Consider the following 21,626-nt stretch of genomic DNA (forward strand, 5'->3'; position numbering starts at 1 on the left):
GTTGGTTGTTGTTCCAATGATATTCTATTTTAGAATAAAAAATAGAGTGATGATCAAAAAAAAATTATTCTATATATATAGTGAAAAATAGAGTAAAATATAGTAGGATTGGAGATAATCTTATGTTACCAACAACTTCCGTAAATTTAATGTCCTTCACATATTTTATATTTCAAACACAAGCGTCTTCATTATTTGTATGAAATAAGATCTTGTGCAGGGTTTTAATCTAGTTTTAGTATATACATTTATTTTTTTTGAACTGAAGTTTTATTAGTCAAAAAAAAAAGCACAAGCGTCTTCTATTTTAGATTGGGATCGACCTTGCCAACAGAGCACTAAATATAAGGTTAGAAGCTAAAAAGTAAATAGGTTATCAGTAGTGACAAGATACCAATTTGTTGAAACAAATAAAAGTTATGATTGGTGAAGAGTGGTTTGAGTTTTGAGTCTTTTACGAGTAAGTTTCTACATGCTTCAAGTATTTAATTTCATTCTTGTATAATTGTAAATTCCATGCACATCCATATTTCATGTAGTATAAAGGAAGAGACATCGTACATGAAACATCCAACTAAAACGGTCTTCTCTCTTTCGAACATCAGTTTTCAAAGATAATGGTTTGATAATTGGTCACCCTTTGAAAACCTATACAATTTTCTGAACGCCAGCACTTCGCGTCTTGGTATCCCAAAGACAGCAACTGTGGCATCACGCTTCTCCGCGGGGAGTTGGCATCTACCTGCAGCAAAAACTGAGAACCAATTAGCACTACAGGTTCACGGTGGAGTTATCAGAAGTGGAAGATGGTTATGAATGGGTGGTTGATGGAAGACTGGAACAAAGGTACAAAACAGGCGTGATATACACTTATCTTAAAGGTTCCCAGCCGACGGTTCCTTGGGCTAAGATCGTTTGGATCTCTTACAGCATCCCGCGGCACAATTTCCTTACTTGGTTGGTCCTACAAGAGACATGTTAAATGGATGGGGTCTTAATGTTGATCCCTTATGTTTACTCTGCAATACTGCTCAGGAGAGTAGATATCACCTCTTCTTTGAGTGTCGATACAGTGAAAGCGTCTGGAGGCGGATAGCATACCGGTGTGATCTTCAAGTTCTCACCTCTTGGGATGATATTGTCGCTCAACTTCAGGACTTGCGAACCAATCGTGACTCTCTCCGCCTCCCGCTTCTAGCAACTCAGGCTGTAATCTACTGGCTTTGGACAGAGCGAAACTCAAGACTCCATCGACAGACCTTCAAACCGCCGGAAGCAATCATATCTCTGATTGATAAGCAGATCCGTAATCGCCTACAGAGCATCCGACATGCAATCCCAAGAGCGTCGTCAGCGATGTCACAGCTCTGGTTCCTTAGATCATGATCTCAGGCGGTTCGACCAAAGGAATCCACAGACTCGTTGTTTCTACAAACTTCCCCTTCCAAAAGTTCAACTCAAGGACCTTTCAAAATCAATTGGTCTACTAGTTCCTGTCATATGTGTTATTTCAAGATTAAAACACTGGGCTCAGCCCAAAACAAGTTTAAGCTTATGGCTTGTAATGTTTTATTTCTTTTTGCATTTTAATTAAGAAAGCCCGTTTACAAAAAAAACAAACATCAGTTTTCAAAGGAGAACATTTGAAATGACTATATAATTTAACCGTAAGAAGTTTTACAGAATAATACAGTTGGACTTTTACAAACACTACCTAAACCTAGATATCATTCGAGAAATAAGGACATGATTAACTCCGGTATTTTAGCTGAGATTCTTAACTCATGATTTGACACTTTTTTTTTTTTTTTTTACACTTTTCGGCTAATATATGATTTTTATATCTTTTATTTAAGAAACGGTTCTTAACTTTTCATAATTAAAATCTAAAAAAAACTAAGAACCGTCTCTTACAGGTTAATAATAATACGAAGGTTGTGTTTGATTTCACTATCAATTTTGTCCAAAAACAAAATATATTTTGGAATTAGAGTTCAGTAAAAATATTCTTTCATCTGTTCAAAATCAGAAATCACAAGTAACGCCTATATCTTTCTCTATCTCTCTCTAGCTACCGTCACTCTCACTCTTCCCCTCTGCTTTTGCTTATTATTTATCCTCCATCGATAGTCTCTTTCTCACAAAAAAACTTACTCGAAGAAACAATGGACTCTTCACTGTCTCCAACCCCATTTGATCACCAAAGCACAGAGCCAAAAAAAACCTTCATGACCACTCTCATCCCCCTCCGCCCCAGCCACTTCAAAGAAGACTTTTACTTCGTCTCCGAACTCAAACCCTCCGAGGCAAAATCTCTCCAAGACCTCAAACAAAAACTCTCATCTTCCTCCTTCGCATCCTCTTCTTCCATGTGGGGAGTCCCGCTCCTAGGCGGTGACGACAGAGCTGACGTCATCCTCCTCAAGTTCCTCAGAGCCAGGGACTTCAAAGTCGGAGACTCGCTGAGGATGCTTGAGAAGTGTCTGGAGTGGAGAGAAGAGTTCAAGACCGAGAAACTGACCGAAGAGGATCTTGGTTTTAAAGATTTGGAAGGTAGAGTAGCGTACATGAGAGGGTACGACAAAGAAGGGCATCCCGTGTGTTACAACGCGTACGGTGTGTTTAAAGAGAGAGAGATGTACGAGAGGGTGTTTGGTGACGAGGAGAAACTCAACAAGTTTCTGAGATGGAGAGTTCAGGTTCTGGAGAGAGGTGTTAAGCTGCTTCATTTTAAGCCTGGTGGTGTTAATTCGATTATTCAAGTTACGGATCTTAAGGATATGCCTAAGGGCATCTTTATCCCACAAACTCAAAACTGGGGTTCTTATTTTTTTATTTTAGTTTTTTGCCTTAAAAAAATATATTAAAAGTTTAACCAATCGCGTACCGCCAACGTATCAGTGAAGCTGACGAACACTGCAAGAATCAAACAAAGAACGGTTCTTATTTGGCAAACACAAATAACGGTTTTATCATTTTAGTGGGACCCATGCCACTAAAAACCCCACTAAAATACCTGGATAAAGATGCTCTAAGAGAGAGCTTAGAGTTGCTTCGAACCAGATTCTTTCTCTCTTTCAGGATAATTATCCTGAGATGGTTGCTACTAAGGTAAATCTTTGATTCTCTTTGGATTTTTTTTCTTAAAAATTTCATATTTTTATTTACGTTTTGATTTCTTACAATTACACTTCACATTTATGATTCATAAATATTTTCTTGTTTATTGTTTTAATCTTTATAAAAATTATATCTCATAAATATTTTAAGTTTTGTTTACAAAATTTAAGTGTACACATAAAATCAAATAAAACTTTAAAAAAAGATTTAAAATATTTAAAACTAGATTTAAGTAACAAAAATATATAAAAGAAACTAAACAAAAAAAACTTTAAAAAAATTACACGAAGACATAACTATTACACAAATTTAAATATTACAACAATACTAATAGTCATGTAAGTTTGATCCGGAACATTCAAAATTTTCAAATATTGTCCAATTTGTTTTGTGTAACTCAAGATGGTTGTTGTTGTTGATGATGTCTTTTCGTACAATTCTTTCTTGTTCATATTGAATATATTCACGAGTATTAATATCATCGGTAAAAGTTAGTCTTTTAGTAATATTTTATGTTTCTCTTTTATTTTTTTGTTCTGGTCTAATGTATTTACAAATATTAATATCACCTGATTTCAACAATTTTTATCTCTAATCTAAAAATGAGGAGAACCATTTTTACTTCGAAATGCACTAGTAGATCATATATGCATTTCGAGAATCACTTTATGGAATAATATGGTATTTTGCTTGAAATTTAATATTAATTAAGTTATTATGTTTAAAATTTTATATTTTAATGTAATATTTTATTAATTAATTTTGTTGTAATATGTTTATATATGTGCTAGTTATTTACAAAAGTTTTATGAATTCAAATTGATTATGACAAATATAAAGACCATATTATAAAATACAAATAGTTTTGAAATTGAGTTTGAAGTTTTGGTTTTAAAGAACAACACCTTTAAACTTCAAATATAGAGTTCGAGAAACTTGGAAATAGAGTTCTCCGTGGGTTTCTGTTTCTTTTGGGAGACAAGAACTTGAAACTCGAAATTATGTTTCTGTACTTGTTGTCTGAAAAACTGTCGAAATTATTACGGTTTTTTTCATGTGCTTTTGCTATGTTTTGCGTGTTGGGTTGCCTAGTTGCTAATCTCTCATTCAAGAAATTAAAAAATGTCTTAAATGCTTTGTAAAAATCTGCTTAATGGGATTCAAGAAATCTTTCCCTTAAATTCTTTTTCATACTAACAAGTAGTAGTATTTAGCTGTAAATCTTGGAAACTTGTTGGTTTATTTGTATGTTCTCTTTTACTTTTGTTCGAATTCTGAAAATGGAATTAAGAAATAATAGTAATTAAGAGTGGTTTTAGATGTTTCTGTGTTGGCATCATTCTGTAGCTTTTATCTTCTACTGCTACAGTTACTTACACTGAAGGATTCTGTGTGGCCGTACGCTTAGTTTATTAAGAATCAGTCTCCATTCACCATCACATTTTAAAAATATTTGACCAAGACTATGCATTATATCTAAATAACGCATTGCCCAAACTAAGACTGAGTAAAAAAAATACTAGTCTGCTCTTCGAGTTATAATGAATCCATTTGTTTGTTTCTTTCAATATTTGTAGATATTCTTTTTTTTAAAGAATGTTAAATTTTAGTCAGATAAAAAAAACTTTTGCAGATATTCATCAATGTGCCTTGGTACTTCAGTGTGATCTACTCAATGTTCAGCCCTTTCTTGACTCATAGAACAAAGAGCAAGTTTGTAATGTCCAAAGAAGGAAATGCAGCCGAAACACTTTACAAGTACAATCTAAAAGAAACTATTTTACATCCTATTTTGTTTTGCTAATTGCGCTTTATGTTTTAAATTTGCATGTACCATTTGCTGCTGTTTCAGGTTCATAAGACCTGAAGATATTCCGGTGCAATACGGCGGCCTTAGTCGTCCTACTGATTCTCAAAAAGGACCACCTAAACCCGCTTCTGAATTCTCCATCAAGGGTGGTGAGAAAGTTAACATTCAGATCGAAGGCATTGAGGTAATATATCAATAAGCATTTTTGAAGATACTAAAGGCATTAACCGAATAAAACATTTTGGTTTTTGGTTCAAGTTCGGTTAAGAGTTCTGTTCAGTTCGGTAGATTTAGAAAAGAAAATTCAGTTTTTGATTTGATTTGGTTCGGTAGTTAGTCAGTTTTTTGTTTTTTAAACTCTAATCAAAGCTATATGAAACCAAACCGGAATCATATCCAAATTTAAACTAAACTAACCGATTATTGAACCAAGATTTTGTTCGGTCCAATTTGCCAAGATTTTGTGCAAACCAAACTTACCGAAAACTGCATTACAATCAAACTCGCATGCCTATACTAAGTGAGTTAAATAAAAATGATTTGATGAATTATGAAATATGTGTATGTGGATTATGACATTACAGGGTGGAGCAACGATATCATGGGACATAGTAGTTGGAGGATGGGACTTAGAGTATACGGCAGAGTTTGTTCCAAACGCTGAAGAGAGTTACGCGATTGTGGTTGAGAAACCAAGAAGGATGAAAGCTTCGGATGAAGCTGTTTGCAACTCTTTCACGACAGGAGAAGCTTGGGAACTCATTATCTCGGTTGATAACTCTTTGTCCCGCAAGAAGAAAGTTGCTGCTTATCATTACACTGTCAGAAAATCTACTACAGCCGTCTAAGACCTTCTTGTTCAGAAGACGGATTTCATATTACTATTCCTTTTGGTTGTGTCGAGGTTTGTTTGCTCAACATTCTTGCTGAACTGGATGTCTAAATATATGTATAAAAACATTGATTGTATGACATTTAATGTTTGGCTTAATATTTTAACAATAGATTGAAAAAGTAGCAAAATCTTGTATGTTCAGTAACATTCCGGTTCGTGATATATGAAAAAAGCTTAAAATAATTGATTTGGCTACCTATGTCACCAAAGTTGACTTATCTTTTTCGGATCACATCCAAAAAGAATTCCAGAGTTAAGCGTGCTTGAGCTGGAGTAATAGAAGAATTGATGACCTATCGGGAAGTGATTTGCGATAACGTGCTAGTGAGGCCAAAGCACGGAGAAAGGTCGGGTGGTGATTGCAGGGTCAGTAAACAATGATTTCGAGCATTTGAAAACATTAACAGACCGATCGCTGGAATGAGATGGGGCCCACAGACCGAGAGAGCGGGCGTGGATGGCCCATTAGCTGTGGGCGATCGGGGCTTTACAGATTTTTTATATTATCAGACGTTTGACCAGAAGTGCTTATATTTTAAACATTGTTGAGATTGTTCAGGACCAACAATGGTATGTACGTAGTTTGTCTCTGTTGCATTCTCAGTGACAGTATTGGGTTTGTTTACCTTAAGAAAATGAACTCAGGGGAAGATTTGAGATTTAGGAGGCTCTAAACATTCTTTTAAGAAAGTTTATAAAACTTATTTTAAATAATTTAAGGGACTAATTCTTGTAAAAACTTCAAAAAAAATTGGAGATCATGACCAATGTTTCATCCTGCTGTGACTAAATTCGACCCAGAGTGAACTCAACTATGAAATTTTTTACAAGAAAAAATCTAAAGCTTTAAGAGCCGAAACGGGTACCTAAACTTGAAGACCCAGTCATTAGCTAATTTCCTCAGACCCTAATCTACCAGATTCTGCATGTTTTGACTGCTTCTGGTGCCTAATGCATTTGTTACCCAATACTTGTTCAATGGAAGAAATCAGAAACAAAACGAAAAATACCCAACGATAATGCAACAAAAGGCCCAAGGAAAACTAACTAACTACCAAACCAAAATGAATAGCATATAAAAGCCCAACGCACAGAAACAGATAGTTTTCTTTTCCTACAAGATAAGATAAGAGCGACAATACCAATTTTGTGAAGTGAACTAAATGTTGATCTCTTCGGCAAATTTTATACTCTTTTTCCGATTCTAAATGATGTATGTATGTTTTAGAGTTTTCACACAAATTTTAAAAACATATTGTTAAATGTATTATTTTTTTGTGATTAGCTATTTCTCATATTTTTTATCCAATCAAAATTCAGTAAACACAATTAATGTTTTTGAAATTCACAATTTACCATTATTATATGCATAGAAAATGTGAAATATGTATTTTTAGAAACACATAACTTTTTTTAAAACATGGATTATATTGAAACAGAGGGAGTATATTTTTTCTAATAAATGGATACTAAAATGTTTAGTAACACAAACAAAAAAAGTATCATTTGCGTTTACATTTTGCAAGAAAAAAAACCTAGAAAGTTTTATAATGGAATATCTGAAATTACGAAGGAAAAAAAAGAAGCACATACATGTTGAAGACGAAAAAATTAGCATTATCTTGGAAAAACAATTTCACAGTAATTTGACTAATCAAAAGAATAATAATTAGTTTTTCCACCACGGAGAAACCAGAACACCAACAAACATGAGATAAACTTTTTCTTTAGTTAATAGATGTGTAAAGTGATTTAATCAAACATAAATGATAAAACTAATAGAGAGTAGAAAACTAAAAGTATAGCGAGAACGCATGACTAAAGAAATCGATGACATTTGGAATGATTGGTTACACTGCAACTTTAAAATTTTAGTTGTGAAATTTGTGTTGTAGGTGAGTTGTTGTAGTTGTATTTTTATAGTTGTAGATTTTTTGTAGAAATTTTTACTTTAGTTAAATTGGTTGTATCTCCCAATTTAAGTTGTAGATATTTTTGAATAGAATATATAAGATATGTGATATACATATAAAAATTAATTGTCAATTTAAATAAGTTATATTAATAAATAAGTCATACATTATCAAAATTTACTATTATTTATTGTAATCAATAAATAAAATTTATATTATTTAAAAATTCAATAATTTAAAAATATTCAAAAGTAAATAAAATTATTAAAATATTCACTAAGTGGTGTTTAAAGATTTTTATTTTGTTTCATAATAAGTGATGTTCTCACTATTCAAGATAAAATTTAATGTCATTTGAAATTTGTGACCAATTACAAAATATTACATTTTTTTAATTGTTACTTTTATGTAACCAAGATAAATTGCATAAAATTCTGATTTTTTTTTTAATATTTGTGCAAAAACTTTAAACAGAATTTAATATGATACGTATGGAGTATTAAATAGTAATAAATGATGTTTTATTGATGATATTTTCTATGTTATAGATTTTACGGCCTAAATAATAAATATGTAGTTTTGTTTTGCTTAATACGCATAGAAAAAATTCTTTAACTTTTTTTTTGTTGTAGTTTTACAAATAAAGATAAATCATGTTTGGTAAAAATAAATAAAAAAATGATATAGTCTATAATTTTTAAAAATAAAGCTACATAATGATTGGTAAAGTTAGTTGATTTAAAAATAAATAAAGCTAAAAATGGAGATAAAATTCAATCATCCACATTATAATTATTATTTACTTTATACTTAAACTCACTACTGAAACACTTAAACTTATGACTTTCTCTACACTTCTAAAAAAATCAGAGGTAAACCTTTCAAATCTTATATTATAAAATGGAAGTTCTACGTTTAGATTTTTTTTTAAAATCATTTTTGAAATATTCTAATTTAAGAAAAAAAATTATACCGAAAGTGATTTGAACTCGGATCATAAATGATTTAACTTTCTTGTACCATTACAAAACTACCAATATTTTGGTAACTTTTCAAATCTTAACACAAGAAATATTTTTAACAAAAGGATAAGTACATGCTAAGTGAAAACTGACTTAATTTTACAATGACTTTATTTATCCTTAACATGGTTTCAACTCTTTGTTGAAGAGGTTTCCGCATTCGAACACCTCAAGAAATGACCTACCTAAAAAAGTCAACAAAACTAATTAGTTTTGATTTTTTCAAAAAAAAAAAAAACTAATTAGTTTTGATAACATGGCTCTTATTTCTGTAGTATTTTATTATTATGGTTTAAAACGTGAATAGTAGACCATATAGTCAAATATAGGCTATCGAAGAAAGCGAATCGTCCTTAAAGTGATGGCTTCAGAATATTAGATCACTTTCCTCCTCTGTTCAATTTTAATAAAAGAACAGTACCTCCATTTCCGAAAGTAAGATGTTTTAGATTTTTTTTTTTGTTCCACAAAGATAGATTTTCTATATTGTTAAGGTATTTTTTTATTAAAAATATATATATATATATATTTTTTTATACTTTTGAGGAACATTAATTGAGAATATTTGAATTGATTAAATTTTATTGGTGGAAATTTATTGGAAAGTGTATAAAAAAGTAAAAAATAAATTAAATTATAAACATTTATTAAATTTTTAATAAACGTGCATACTATAGAAAATCTTAATTTCCGGAGTGTTCAGTGTATATAGCTGTGTATTTGAACATTGGGAACCAATCTTTACTTCGTGCATTTCTCAGAACTTTTCAATTTGAGTTTAACGATTCACGATACCGCAATAGTTACTATTGATTTGTGTTTCAAAAAAAAAAGTTACTATTGATTTTAATATTTTCGTTGATATCATATGTATTACAGCCCAATACAGCCTTGCATTCATTTAAATATATCGATAAGATCAAACCTTTAGCTCCGACTATAAAAGCCAATTAACTTCTCTTTTAAAAAACTTCACATAAGATAAAGTAAAATTCGTTGTTGGTGAACCTCAACATGACAAAACACGTATAAAATTCTGAGTTGGTCCAAGAGATTCGTATTCCATACTTCCAATTATACTTATTAATTACTATATTAGTAATAATTAGTACTATATCATTTTCCAGAGAATTGTTCCTAGAACAAGTATTGAATCGGTCGGTCGCTTTTTTGGGTTTCTTCTCCAAATGCGTTTTAATTAACAAACTTTCTAAGTTTTTAAAACTATACACTTATCTAATGACGTAAACGAATATTAAGACTAACCTACTAGGGATCAAATGTTTAATATATATATATATATATGTATATGTATATTTCGCAGTTATCAATTCGGAAGCTACCTTGCATTACACATAGCTTTACATAAATTAAGCGAGCATTAAGAACAACTGTCATTCCTTGGCTTAAATTGCTTAAAGCCAAATTCGCTATAGAGTGTACTTGACAGCTACTTAGTTTTACTTCTTGATTTGCTAAAGAAACTAAATTTTCGACGTTTTATAACGCTACTTAATAATTAAGCATATAGTGGAACCAGCTAAATCTTTTATTGAGGTCAATTTCATAATAGGCATATTTTATGTAGGTTAATAAGCCAAATTTCCGTCATTTTTTATCTCAAAGTACAAGTAAACTTTTTTCTATAAAGAACCACATGTGGGTCATATGTCCCCCTCAAAAAAACTAGCTCCACCATGTACATAATGTAACTTATATATAAATCAGTTAAGAATAGATTTGGAATCAGCCATACTTAATAATGTCATTAATCGATTGCCGACAAAAATAGAAAGGTACCGTTGACATAAACAAATGATTAAAATCACTGTATTATTGATTCACCGCAATTTCCAACAACGCAAAGGCACAAACAAAAACGAACAAAAAGATTTACCAAATCCAATTAATTAGAGAAGAGGCATATCATCACAAACCAACACAGTTCCTCGCAGTCGTAACACCCCCGTCAACAACAAGGTTATGTCCATTAACATACTTTGACTCATCACTCGCCAAATACAACGCCGCTTCAGCTATATCCGTCGCTCTCAATGTCTCTCCTTTCAAATTAGCCAAACTCCTCACGAACTCCTCCATCTCCTCTACATCATCACCATCTTCCATGTCACCACATCCACTCGTCTTCCTCCACGCGTTCACCAGCATCGACGTAGCAACTCCAAACGGTGATATGCAGTTAACCCTAATCCCATACCTCCCGAGCTCACAAGCTGCGTTCTTGGTCAGTCCAACGATCGCATGCTTCGACGCCGTGTAAGCATGTGGGCCCATTCCACCCATCACGCCCGCTACACTCGCCGTCGAGATTATGCAACCTTTAAAGCCTCTTTTAATCATGGCACGTGCCGCGTGTTTCATGCCGAGCCCTGCGCCTCGCACGTTCACACGCATCACTTGGTCGAACTCTTCAGCGTTGAAGTCTAATATGCTTTTGTGTTTCTTCTGGTCTCCGAGAACTCCTGCGTTGTTGAATAGCACGTCAAGCCGACCGTAACGTGCGATGGTCACGTTCACTAGGTTTTCCACGTCAGCTTCGACCGAGACATCGCAGCTTATGAAGGCGACTTGGGATGATGAGATCGATTTAGCCAGGGAAGATCCGGCTGTGGCGTCCACGTCAGCGATCACCACCGTGGCACCGTGTCTCGCGAATAGCTTGACGGTTGCTTTGCCGATCCCATGTGCTCCTCCGGTTATGATGGCTACTTTTCCTTCCAACCTATATAAAGTATATAGGAAATGAGATGTGACCAACACTACTATATGTAAGGAAACTAAAAGTACTTCACTTATACTGATAATATTTGTGTTTATTACTTATGATTTTTCACCAGACGGACAAACAATGTAATATGTATGTAAATATAGATATGTACCTCTTATGAAATAAAGTTGAATTTGTATCCTCCATGATGGTGTCGTGGAGGGATTGAAAGGTCTGCTCAGTGATCACTTGAGCTGGCATGGCGGATTTTGAGAGTTAGAGATAGAGGGAGAATCTGTAGCTTAGCGTTGAAATGAATAGTAGTAGATGCATACATCTACACCTATTTATACAAGTGTGTATGTGTACGAAATATAAGTTCCGAACCAGAGTGAAACAACCAATCATGCTCAAGTTTTGGAATCATTCTAAATAATAATTTAGTATACACAAAAGCTAACAGATAGGAAAGACAAACAAATTATATTTATCTATTGGATGAATGTTTCTAAATTATAGAAACTAAATTTATTAAGACTTAAGAGAGACTAATAATCTTATTTAGGTCAACTAGATCTACTTGTGATCTCGGTATAAAACAAAATTAGACGCAACCATCCAGAAACAAAATAATTTGGAATGTATCATTGATGATTTGATATCAGATTTAATGTTAGAAAAATCTATAAAGTACATTAGTAATTAGATTTGAGATCTTTATTATGCTGGCAATGCAGAGGCTACAGTTATATACCAGAGTCCTCATCAACCATATAGAAAGGGTCGAGGTATATACTTAAAAATGTTACCGTAAACACACAATAAAATATTAGCATTTTCTCTCATATTCATACTTTTATTTTATGTGCTTTCACGAAAATTACTATTTTCAAAATACTCCACTCATCAAAAATACACGTTTTAAAACTTTTGGTGGTTGTATGTTGGGAGATAGTGATACATAGAGCAAATGACCCAAGAAAATGGACATCATTTTTTTGGCGGATCAGAGCCATCAAGCAACTATATAATTAGGTAGACTGTATGAAACACAAGTTTTATATGTTAAAAAGTTTAACAATTCTATTGGTTCTCCAGATGTGAAGGTCTTTTATGAGATTCGAGTGACTGGTGGTGACGCGTGGCAACATATCGGATTCTAGTAAAAATGGGAGTAACGTTAGATACTTCACAGAGAATATCAATAGGATTTTCAATATTAAAATCAAACGTTACATAAGCTCAATATATGTCCGAAAAGGAAAAAAAAAAGGTCCATATAAACATTATAGCATAAATACAGGTGTTCTTGATGCTTTTAAATCAATGGTCAATGGTGTCGTCGTTGGGTTGATTGATTCGAGCTAAGTGAGTATACTAAATATGTATCATCGTCTTTCATCTGATGTTATATGTGTTTTCCCATCTTTATCAGTAAAATTTATACTCGCTGGTAGGGGTGGACACTTTACCGGATATCCGAAGCTGCACCCAAATCCGATCCGAAAAACCCGAATCGAAATCCGAACCGAAGTAGCAAAATATCCAAACGGGTATTAAATTAGGAGAGATTGGATATCCGAACCCGAACGGATAATATCCGAACCCGAATGAATATCCGAAGATAACCGAACATATTTATAACTAACCTTATATTTCTAGTTTACATCTCTCAGTTTATATAAAATATTTATATTGATAACACATACTTTAAATTCATATGATATACATAAAATTACGGAAAAAATGATTTGATACTCACTTAAAATGCATGTCAACCTTTTTATTTCAAAAATTAACAAAAAGTTGCATCCAAAATTTAAAAACAATAACCAAATTAATGTCTTTTTAGTTTTAAAATGTTATGTTCAAATCTATTAACCATTCAATCTACTAAAAAAAAATTAGTTAAGTGAAAGTTATATTTTTAATATTTTTTTTTCAAAATCTAAATATCCAACCCGATCCTAAATAACCGAATGCGAACTAAAAATATCCGAACCCGACCCGAAGTTCAAAAATATCCGAACGGGTTCTACACCTCTATACCGAAATACCCGGAAATTTGAAATACCCGATCCGAACCCGAACGGGTACCCGAACGCCCACCCCTACTCGCTAGTATATTCTCGCATTTCATTTTACGCGCTGTTTTCTAATTAATTTTTTCATCATGTGTTAATTATGTTTTTCATCTCTAACAATAAATTTATACTAAATTTCTTTTATTATTTCAACTCAATTAGTTATATCATGATTAATTTTACAAACTATTTTTATTTTCAGAAACCTTTTAATCATTTAGATTGTTTTAATATATTAAGTAATGGGTATCAAACCTGCAACGTGAACCTTAATTTAAAAAAAAAAATTAAATCCATGAGAAAGTGAATTATTATTATTATTAATCAAATTAAATGGATACAAATGAAATAAGATAACAGCTGATAGCAAAGTAGTAACACAAAACTATTCTCTAGCTATTTTTCGTCAAGACATTTACCATATATAACGCACATTCACATTTTTGGACATGGTCCTGGACGATGACACTATGATGCACAACTACTAGTCTACTAGGATACAAATCCGATCAACTACTCCTAATTTTATAGCTAGTTGAATAAAATCTTGTTTATTTTATGTGCTTTGTAAACAATAGATTCTGAATCTTAGACCGTAATTATCTTATTTACTTTATTAGTCCCCACTTGTGTTAATTTACTGCATAGTTTTTGAATTTTGAGTATACTGATCAATATATCAGATTTCTTTTTGCGCGCGCGCTGAACGTGTTTAGTCAATGTATATATATTTTTGTGTGCAGTGTGGTTTGATGGAACCATTGCGGCTAATGCAATTAATATATGAACCATTCGACCACTTAACTATATTTGTTAAGTGAATGACTTCGATCATAAGGAAAATCTAATCTTAATTTAAACATAGATTAACATAAGTCTAGCTACGGCAAATCTTTTAAGATCGAATCATATATATAGCCTCTCAATAATTCTCTATTATAAATAAATAGCGTGAATAACTTATTGTATATATATATCGCATAGAAAAAGTGAAAAACAGCTCAACGAAATCTTTTTCCTTGTTGTCTAAAGGGATTCATACATTATAAAAAGTTCAGGCCATTGTTTACTTTTTACAATGGCCTCCAAAATGTTAAGTTCATTATGGAATCAAAACAAACAGAAGTCTTTATTTGAGAATCCTTCCGCGCCATTTATTGCATGTTAGCTGTGCTGAAGCCCGGTTGAGTTCAATTAATGATTTACGCCTTGTATGCCGATTTGTGTAATTTGCAACTTTGGGCCATTTCTCAAATATTGAACATGGCACATAAGTCATCATAGCTTATTATCATAAATTGTGCTGCGTTTTAGAAATATTCGAAGACATTGGATATCTATTCGTAGTTTTCAATCTTATTATAAAACACTTTAAAACTTTAGAAAATACTAAGTAAATAAGTTTCACGGCGGTAGTTAATCAAAAACGTATGTATGTAATAAGTACAAAACATCTTTTAGATTGTTATTTAAGAAGTGAGATAGTAGAAGTTAATAAATCTCATATAAATTGCGTTTATGGATAATGCGTGGGCCGAAATGTAGAAGCCTATAAGCTTTGAGTATTTTGGAGGCCAGGGTGTTCATACGCATTGCTGACATCATTACTTTGCACCTAACAGCATAGAGACAGGGATTGCCACTGGTCGTGTGGTCCATGTTAAAGCCGAAAATCAAATAAACATATATATTAACTAGTCCGACTAAATTATTACCACAAAACAAATCTCACCTAATTCGACCAAAAAAAACAAAAAACAAATCTCACCTAATTCCCAACTTATACCTGCTTTACATTGCATATATAAACTTTGTCAAAACTATTACTGTTAGGAACCTGTTGTTCATTAGCCTTTAACTTAAAATCAGCTGGCTATGATTAGAGAAATTCATATCTCTAAACATTATATAAGCCTTTAATGTCAGATGTTACTCTACTTTCGGTATGAGACATTATAACAAAACAATCAAACCTTTCATTACCCAGACTAAACTCGTACTAAAAGCTCAAAAGAACTTATTACAATATCTATCTCCGTGTACAACTTACCTCATATTGGTCTCGGTTATTACTTGACATTAGGGACATTTTAGAAAACACCACACTAATAACTCATGTTTTTTTCTGTTTTTTTTACGAGTAATTTTTTTTCCTCTTAAAGAAAAATTAGCTATTATTTTTTACGCTTTGAGGTGGAAATAGAAAATGAACATGAATTTTTTTACCTTAAAATAATAAACGTACATATATCTTTTTACATTCAAAGATTAAATGACCCATTTTAATTTTGTGTATGCAATAAGAAAAGAACTAGTATTAATATTATGTCATAAAAATGTGGAATGCAGAAGCAGGACCCTACATAGACAAGACAGCCTGTGAAACACCAAATCATGCATCATATCCTGCTCGCATGCTTTATTAAACTTTTATGAAACTATACAAATAAGTGGAAAAACTGAGAAATATTAATCTGTAAACATTTTTAAGTAAAACAAAAATTAATACCAAATATAGGAGAAAGAGTTAAGGATAACAAGAAGGCTCCACAAACAACAAAACCATGGTCATACCAACAAAAACAACAACAAAACCATGGCAACATGAAAGCAAAAAAAAAAAGCCTTTTCCTAGCAAAAGTGTAGAGAAAAACACACTCATACCAAAATTTATTTTTTCTTATCATCTTTCCTCTTTTCCCAAAAATTCCAAATATCAACAACAGAAGAAACATCTCATGATATGGTGATGAAGATCATTACATTCAGTTTCTTAATTTGCTTAATCTATAAACTCCAAGGTCACTGCAAATCAGATATCAACCTTGGTTTTACTCTGCCACTCTCTGCTCCTATAGAATACACTCCTGGATTTATTGGCAAAGCTTATTTAATGGAGACAGAAACATCATCGAGAAGGGAACCAAGTTTTAAAGCCGCATTAACGATGGAGTCAAGCGATTATAAGGGACGATATTTGTGCTCTATCCAAGTTTTCCTTGGAGATGTAAGAGTTTGGAGTTCAGGGCATTACACAAAGATGTATGTTTCTAGCAAATGCATCTTCGAGCTAACAGAAGATGGAGACATGAGGTTAAAGAGAAGCAATAAGCGCGTTGGATGGCGAAGTGGAACCTCAGGACAAGGCATTGAGGTATTACAAAACATTACAACATTAGATTGGTTTGCAGAAAATCATTTTTTTTAAAAGACAGAACATGTAAACTTATATTTTTCGCTTCAAATCTTATTTTGCAGTAAAATATACTTTAACCATATTCCATTTCTAACTCAAAAATGAAAAAAAAAAAAGGCTAACTCCAAAAATAGAGTAATCTAGTTACTTTTTGTTTATTGCTTTGTTTTTTACTCCAAAATGGAAAAATGTTATAGTAAAATTTAACTCTATTTTGGAGTAAATCATAGAATAATATTTATGTGTTTGGAAACAAAATATTGCAGAGGTTGGAGATACAGAGCACAGGGAATCTAGTTTTGCTTGATGCTATGAATATGATCAAGTGGCAAAGTTTTAACTTCCCAACAGATGTGATGCTGAGTGGTCAGAGACTTGATGTGGCTACGCAACTAACTTCATTCCCAAAAGACTCGACTATGTTCTACTCTTTTGAAGTTCTACGTGACAAGATTGCTCTCTTCCTCAACTTGGACAAGCTCAAGTACTCTTACTGGGAGTACAAACCTATAGAAAACAAAACAGTCAACTTCTTGAGATTAGGGCCAAATGGTCTTGACATATTTGATGATAACAGCCATAGGATAGGGAGAATAGAGCAACCTTTGACCAGGTTCTTGGCTATTGGGAACATAACCGGTAATCTAGGTCTTTACTCGTATAAACCGGACAAGGGAAAGTTCGAGGCAACGTTTCAAGCTTTGAGCAACACGTGTGATCTTCCAGTAGCGTGTAAACCATATGGAATCTGCACATCTTCCAAGTCTTGTTCTTGCATTAAAGTTATGAGCAAAGGAGACTGCAACAACAACGAGGAGGAATGGCTTTCGATGAAGAGGCTATGCGATCACGAGATGGTTGAGCTAGAAGGAGTCACGACGGTGCTGAGAAACGGTACTGAAGCGAGGAACGTGAGCAAAGAAAGATGTGAGGAGTTGTGTAAGAAAGACTGTGAGTGTAGAGGGGCGAGTTACTCTGTCCCTGATGAGAGTTGTGTGATGTATGGGGTTGTGATGGGTGTTAAGGAGATTGAGAGAGTGAGTGGGTTGAGTTATATGGTGAAGATACCTAAAGGAGTGAGGTTGAGTGATGAGAAGTCTAATGTGAGAAAATGGGTTGTGGGGTTAGTTGGAGGGATTGATGCTCTTGTCATATTGCTGCTTCTGTCTGGTTTTGGTTTTTATTACATTAGGAAGCGACGGAAGAGATCTTCACAGCCACAGCCACAGCCACAGCCACAGCCGCAGCCACAACCACAGCTGCAGGAAGATCCCAATACATAATAGATTTTCAGAGTTGTGTTGCTCATGCAGACTTTGATAACATTTTTTAGGTTGCCATATCAAAAAGTTGTAATGCATTGAGATTAATTGTAGAAAATTTTGTTTTTTGAAGTTTCTTTTTTATCAAAGTTTTTTGAAGTTTATATTCCAAAAATGAGTTATATGGTGGAGAAAGTGAAAATGGGAACAGAGGAGACACTGCAGAGGAAATGGTAGTGGTCAGAAGATAGGAGGAGATCATCTTTATACCCTGGTTCTTGAAAAGTCTTAACAATAATTGGAAGAGATAGAAGTGCTGAAATTAGAGAGGAATTGATTGAAACAAAACATCTTTATTCAAGTTTTTTTTTTAATCAATGATGTGAATCCGTATTTATAATCCTCAAAATTTGATATTCTTTTTACCTAAAAAGATTTTCTAGAAGTTATTTGTGAAGTTTTGAACAAAGAGAGCAAGAATAATAAGAATGAAGATAATTTGAAAACACATAACTGTTGTTATAACAGATAGAACACATCACTGTTGTTATAACAGATTGGTTTCTTTTTCTTTAAGAACTCTTACAGCTTCTCTGTTCTGACTTTATCAAGAGAAGATCAAAACAAAAGAGATTTCATCCTCATCCAGCTCTCAGTTGATAAAACGTAAAGGAACCGAAAATAAAACAGTTTTTAAGTGGGAATATTCGAATTATCAAGGTGACGTGGAGGGATAATTGCTTGTCGTTTGAGATAACTTCTCTTCATTATTATTTGACCTTCTCTTATCATAACGCCATCTCGACGGATCTGCAAACTCTTTTGATTCCTTCACCTTGCACGAATCAGTAGCTCTCGATCCTTGAGACAAAAGGTAAAAGCTTTCCCTTCACCTTCTTGAATCTCAGGAGGTAAAGAGTCTGTCTTACACTTGGAATCTTCTAACCTTTCTCCAGGATTAATATCAATGGGACCCAAAGCTGGAACCTTTGTTCTTTTCTTGCTGGGTTTGACCTTTCTTTCCGACGCTAGATCCTTCCTTCATCAGTCCACCCTCTCAGGTAACTAATTTGAAGACAAGCTCTTGCTGGGTTTTTGACCTTCTTCCTTGATTGTTCCTATACAAGATTTTACCTTAAAGTTCGGCTTTTTATTAGACTAGACATAACTGAATATTTTTTTATGTCACTACCTCTGTAAGAATGGTGTAATAGAAGCTCTGAATGGATTTAAAAATCTGAAAAAGTCTTTTCTTTTTTTGTGCAGAGGAAGTATCCAAGAACGAAAACGTGTGCACTCTTTGTGAGGAGTATGTTACCTCTGCTCTCGCCTACCTTGAGAAAAACGAAACACAGACTCAGATACTAGAGGACCTTCATGATCAGTGTTCCCTTATCCGCGGATTTGAGCAGCAGGTTTGTTTCCTTTCTTCTGCTCATGATCATGAACTTTTGGCTTCAGTCTGTTTCTTTATATAATAACAAAACTGTGTTTTGAATTTGATGCAGTGCATAACTTTGGTTGACTACTATCTCCCTCTGTTCTTCTTGCACCTCGAGTCCTTCCAACCTCATTATTTCTGCAAGAGGATGAATCTCTGTGGTCACGTCGTTGCTCTTGTACAAGAAGCTCGTCAGGATACTTGCGATGTTTGCCACAGGACTGTTTCTGAGATTCTCATCAAACTACAAGATCCTGACACACAGGTTAGTAGAAGAAAGTAGTAACTACAAGATTGTGTAGTTTGAGCCTTGCTATGTTATTTATCCTCAAAGATTTACTCTGTTAAGTTTACTATCACGGGATATACTGACTTTGTTTTCTTTTGATTGTCCAGCTGGATGTTATTGAGCTGCTTCTTAAGGGGTGCAAATCGTTCAAGAACTATGACTATGAGAAGAAGGTTAGGATCCAATATTTATTCGCAAACCTGCAGTGTTTCTTTCTGTTTCTGCTGTTTTTCTCAAACTTGTGCAACGCAATTGCATGATCGTAGTAGTTAGAGTAGGCGTTTTCTCATTTTTTTAAAGGTGTTGTGTCTTATGTTGTGACAGTGCAAGAAGTTGGTGTTCGAGTATGGACCTTTGATCCTCGTAAATGCAGAGGAGTTCCTAGTGAAAAACGACATCTGCACACTCTTACGCGCCTGTCCGAACAAGCAAACGGTTCTAAGGCTGCCAGGGTCGGCGGATTCTTGAATGGTTTAAAACGGTGGTGGTGGTAGGAACACAAAAAAGTTGCTTGTTTGTGTATTTGTCCATAAGAATTGTCGCAAAGGGCTTTGTGAACTTGGATTTAGACACAAAGACTCTCCTTAGAAGGAAATGTTTATTTTGCGTTTTGTGTAAATAATGATCGTTTGCTACAATTGTATCTCCACCACCAGCTGCTTGTATTTTACCAAAATATACTCTTTATTCTTCTTTTTACTCTCACGTTTCTTTGTTCCATGTTTTAACTTGATTTTTTGTTCCCTTCACAACATTTATAGATAGACAAGATAACTAAAAGTTATTTATTTTGTTTTTGATTGAAGAGCTTAAAAATAGACAAGATAAGTCCATGATGGCCTGGAGAAGATTTCAAATTCACAAAAAAAAAGCAAAAAAAAAAAACAAAGGGTTTCTCTAAGAGAGGCACAAAAAAACACAAGTCCTAACAACATAAACGATGAAAATGACGTGTGGTTGAAGTCTTCTTCAGTCAATCACAGAGTGGATCAGCATGGATGCTTCCTGTGTCGTTGGAACTTCAATATCGTCTGCTTTAACAAAAAAAGGTGGTCTTTTTAATTAAAACCAAAGTTAATTAACTAGTTTAAATCCTTTTCAAACCTTGAAAGCTAACACTATTTCTTTTAAAGATCCAACGCTAAACATCTAACTAATGACAGGAGTGAAGACTGAAGAGACACTATATGGTGAATCCTAAATGAAAAATAGACATACGCCTAGTGTTAGGGACCAAATGTGGAGTTATGTCTTAAACTGAACAAAGGCGTACCTGGCAGATGAGAAATAATATTTTCCAAGATTCCAGCACCTGAACTCTCTTTCTTCTTCTCATGATCTCCATCTTCACATTCGGATTTTGGGATGTTTTCACCAGATTTGTCGTTTACTGTTGTTGTTGTTGTTGTACCAATCAAGTTGGATATCAGATTGTTCAAAACCCCACCATTAGCTCCCTTCTCTTCCTCTTCTTCTGTTTTATGTTTGATACGTGAGAGGTTGTCTGCTTCTGGTAATCCCGCTTCCATCTTTTCCTTATGGCGGTGTCGTTATACACCCTGGTTAAGTAACCTCTTTATCCAGCCAAAGCACTGAATAAATAAAGGTTGTATTGAATCGATGAAAATACAGTGTGTTAACAAATAGTGAGATATATTGTCAATATCCAAAATAAAGACAATATGATTTATCCAGAAAGGGTGAGATAATCCTGAAAGACACGACACGTCTACTATTCGAGACAAGCAGCCATGTAGTTCTTACACGTACCTCGTAACTTGTTGTGTACGGTGTACCCATATATTACATTACACATGTCCTCTAGAGAATATTGATATTTTATCTCATTACACACATCCCTTGTGC

At 33.6% G+C, this 21,626-nt stretch overlaps 5 protein-coding genes across 6 annotated transcripts; 3 read left to right on the forward strand and 2 right to left on the reverse strand.

Moving 5' to 3' along the window:
- Nucleotides 1–1,947: 1,947 nt before the first annotated feature.
- Nucleotides 1,948–5,891, forward strand: LOC106302122 (patellin-6-like). Its single transcript, XM_013738641.1, has 5 exons — nucleotides 1,948–2,789; nucleotides 3,037–3,111; nucleotides 4,754–4,878; nucleotides 4,973–5,114; nucleotides 5,515–5,891. Exons 1-5 carry the CDS (start codon nucleotides 2,166–2,168, stop codon nucleotides 5,776–5,778), a joined length of 1,230 nt encoding a protein of 409 aa, XP_013594095.1. The 5' UTR covers nucleotides 1,948–2,165; the 3' UTR covers nucleotides 5,779–5,891.
- Nucleotides 5,892–10,610: 4,719 nt separating this feature from the next.
- Nucleotides 10,611–11,756, reverse strand: LOC106304959 (short-chain dehydrogenase reductase 2a). The gene is made up of 2 exons (XM_013741338.1): nucleotides 11,661–11,756; nucleotides 10,611–11,503 (listed from the first exon to the last, which is right to left on the reverse strand). Exons 1-2 carry the CDS (start codon nucleotides 11,747–11,749, stop codon nucleotides 10,690–10,692), a joined length of 903 nt encoding a protein of 300 aa, XP_013596792.1. The 5' UTR covers nucleotides 11,750–11,756; the 3' UTR covers nucleotides 10,611–10,689.
- A 4,426-nt stretch (nucleotides 11,757–16,182) lies between these two features.
- LOC106304379 (PAN domain-containing protein At5g03700) lies at nucleotides 16,183–18,070 on the forward strand. Its single transcript, XM_013740790.1, has 2 exons — nucleotides 16,183–16,726; nucleotides 17,035–18,070. The coding sequence occupies exons 1-2, from the start codon at nucleotides 16,316–16,318 to the stop codon at nucleotides 18,049–18,051; spliced, it is 1,428 nt and encodes a 475-aa protein (XP_013596244.1). The 5' UTR covers nucleotides 16,183–16,315; the 3' UTR covers nucleotides 18,052–18,070.
- A 551-nt stretch (nucleotides 18,071–18,621) lies between these two features.
- Nucleotides 18,622–20,456, forward strand: LOC106301968 (prosaposin-like). Its single transcript, XM_013738467.1, has 6 exons — nucleotides 18,622–18,904; nucleotides 18,987–19,091; nucleotides 19,297–19,445; nucleotides 19,539–19,736; nucleotides 19,868–19,933; nucleotides 20,085–20,456. The coding sequence occupies exons 2-6, from the start codon at nucleotides 18,998–19,000 to the stop codon at nucleotides 20,226–20,228; spliced, it is 651 nt and encodes a 216-aa protein (XP_013593921.1). The 5' UTR covers nucleotides 18,622–18,904; nucleotides 18,987–18,997; the 3' UTR covers nucleotides 20,229–20,456.
- A 66-nt stretch (nucleotides 20,457–20,522) lies between these two features.
- On the reverse strand, nucleotides 20,523–21,338 carry LOC106301969. Of its 2 annotated transcripts, none has more exons than XM_013738469.1 (2): nucleotides 21,034–21,338; nucleotides 20,523–20,791 (listed from the first exon to the last, which is right to left on the reverse strand). In XM_013738469.1, exons 1-2 carry the CDS (start codon nucleotides 21,287–21,289, stop codon nucleotides 20,730–20,732), a joined length of 318 nt encoding a protein of 105 aa, XP_013593923.1. In that variant the 5' UTR covers nucleotides 21,290–21,338; the 3' UTR covers nucleotides 20,523–20,729. The 2 variants fall into 2 exon arrangements, with proteins under 2 accessions (XP_013593923.1, XP_013593922.1); XM_013738468.1 differs by having other exon boundaries at nucleotides 20,523–20,794.
- Nucleotides 21,339–21,626: the final 288 nt, after the last annotated feature.

The sequence above is a fragment of the Brassica oleracea genome, chromosome C7 (genome assembly GCF_000695525.1).
Source record: "Brassica oleracea var. oleracea cultivar TO1000 chromosome C7, BOL, whole genome shotgun sequence".
NCBI lineage: Eukaryota > Viridiplantae > Streptophyta > Magnoliopsida > Brassicales > Brassicaceae > Brassica > Brassica oleracea.

Bases quoted from the DNA above. Each gene is read 5' to 3' on its own strand.
- LOC106304959 (XM_013741338.1), bottom strand. From the start codon at position 11,749: ATGCCAGCTCAAGTGATCACTGAGCAGACCTTTCAATCCCTCCACGAC. The intron at 11,504-11,660 runs GTACATATCTAT...TACTTTATATAG, and splicing joins TCAACTTTATTTCATAAGAG to GTTGGAAGGAAAAGTAGCCA.
- LOC106304379 (XM_013740790.1), top strand. From the start codon at position 16,316: ATGGTGATGAAGATCATTACATTCAGTTTCTTAATTTGCTTAATCTAT. The intron at 16,727-17,034 runs GTATTACAAAAC...AAAATATTGCAG, and splicing joins CCTCAGGACAAGGCATTGAG to AGGTTGGAGATACAGAGCAC.
- LOC106301969 (XM_013738468.1), bottom strand. From the start codon at position 21,289: ATGGAAGCGGGATTACCAGAAGCAGACAACCTCTCACGTATCAAACAT. The intron at 20,795-21,033 runs GTACGCCTTTGT...TTTTTGTTAAAG, and splicing joins TATTATTTCTCATCTGCCAG to CAGACGATATTGAAGTTCCA.
- LOC106302122 (XM_013738641.1), top strand. From the start codon at position 2,166: ATGGACTCTTCACTGTCTCCAACCCCATTTGATCACCAAAGCACAGAG. The intron at 2,790-3,036 runs GGCATCTTTATC...AGATGCTCTAAG, and splicing joins ATCTTAAGGATATGCCTAAG to AGAGAGCTTAGAGTTGCTTC. The intron at 5,115-5,514 runs GTAATATATCAA...ATGACATTACAG, and splicing joins TTCAGATCGAAGGCATTGAG to GGTGGAGCAACGATATCATG.
- LOC106301968 (XM_013738467.1), top strand. From the start codon at position 18,998: ATGGGACCCAAAGCTGGAACCTTTGTTCTTTTCTTGCTGGGTTTGACC. The intron at 19,446-19,538 runs GTTTGTTTCCTT...AATTTGATGCAG, and splicing joins TCCGCGGATTTGAGCAGCAG to TGCATAACTTTGGTTGACTA. The intron at 19,934-20,084 runs GTTAGGATCCAA...ATGTTGTGACAG, and splicing joins ACTATGACTATGAGAAGAAG to TGCAAGAAGTTGGTGTTCGA.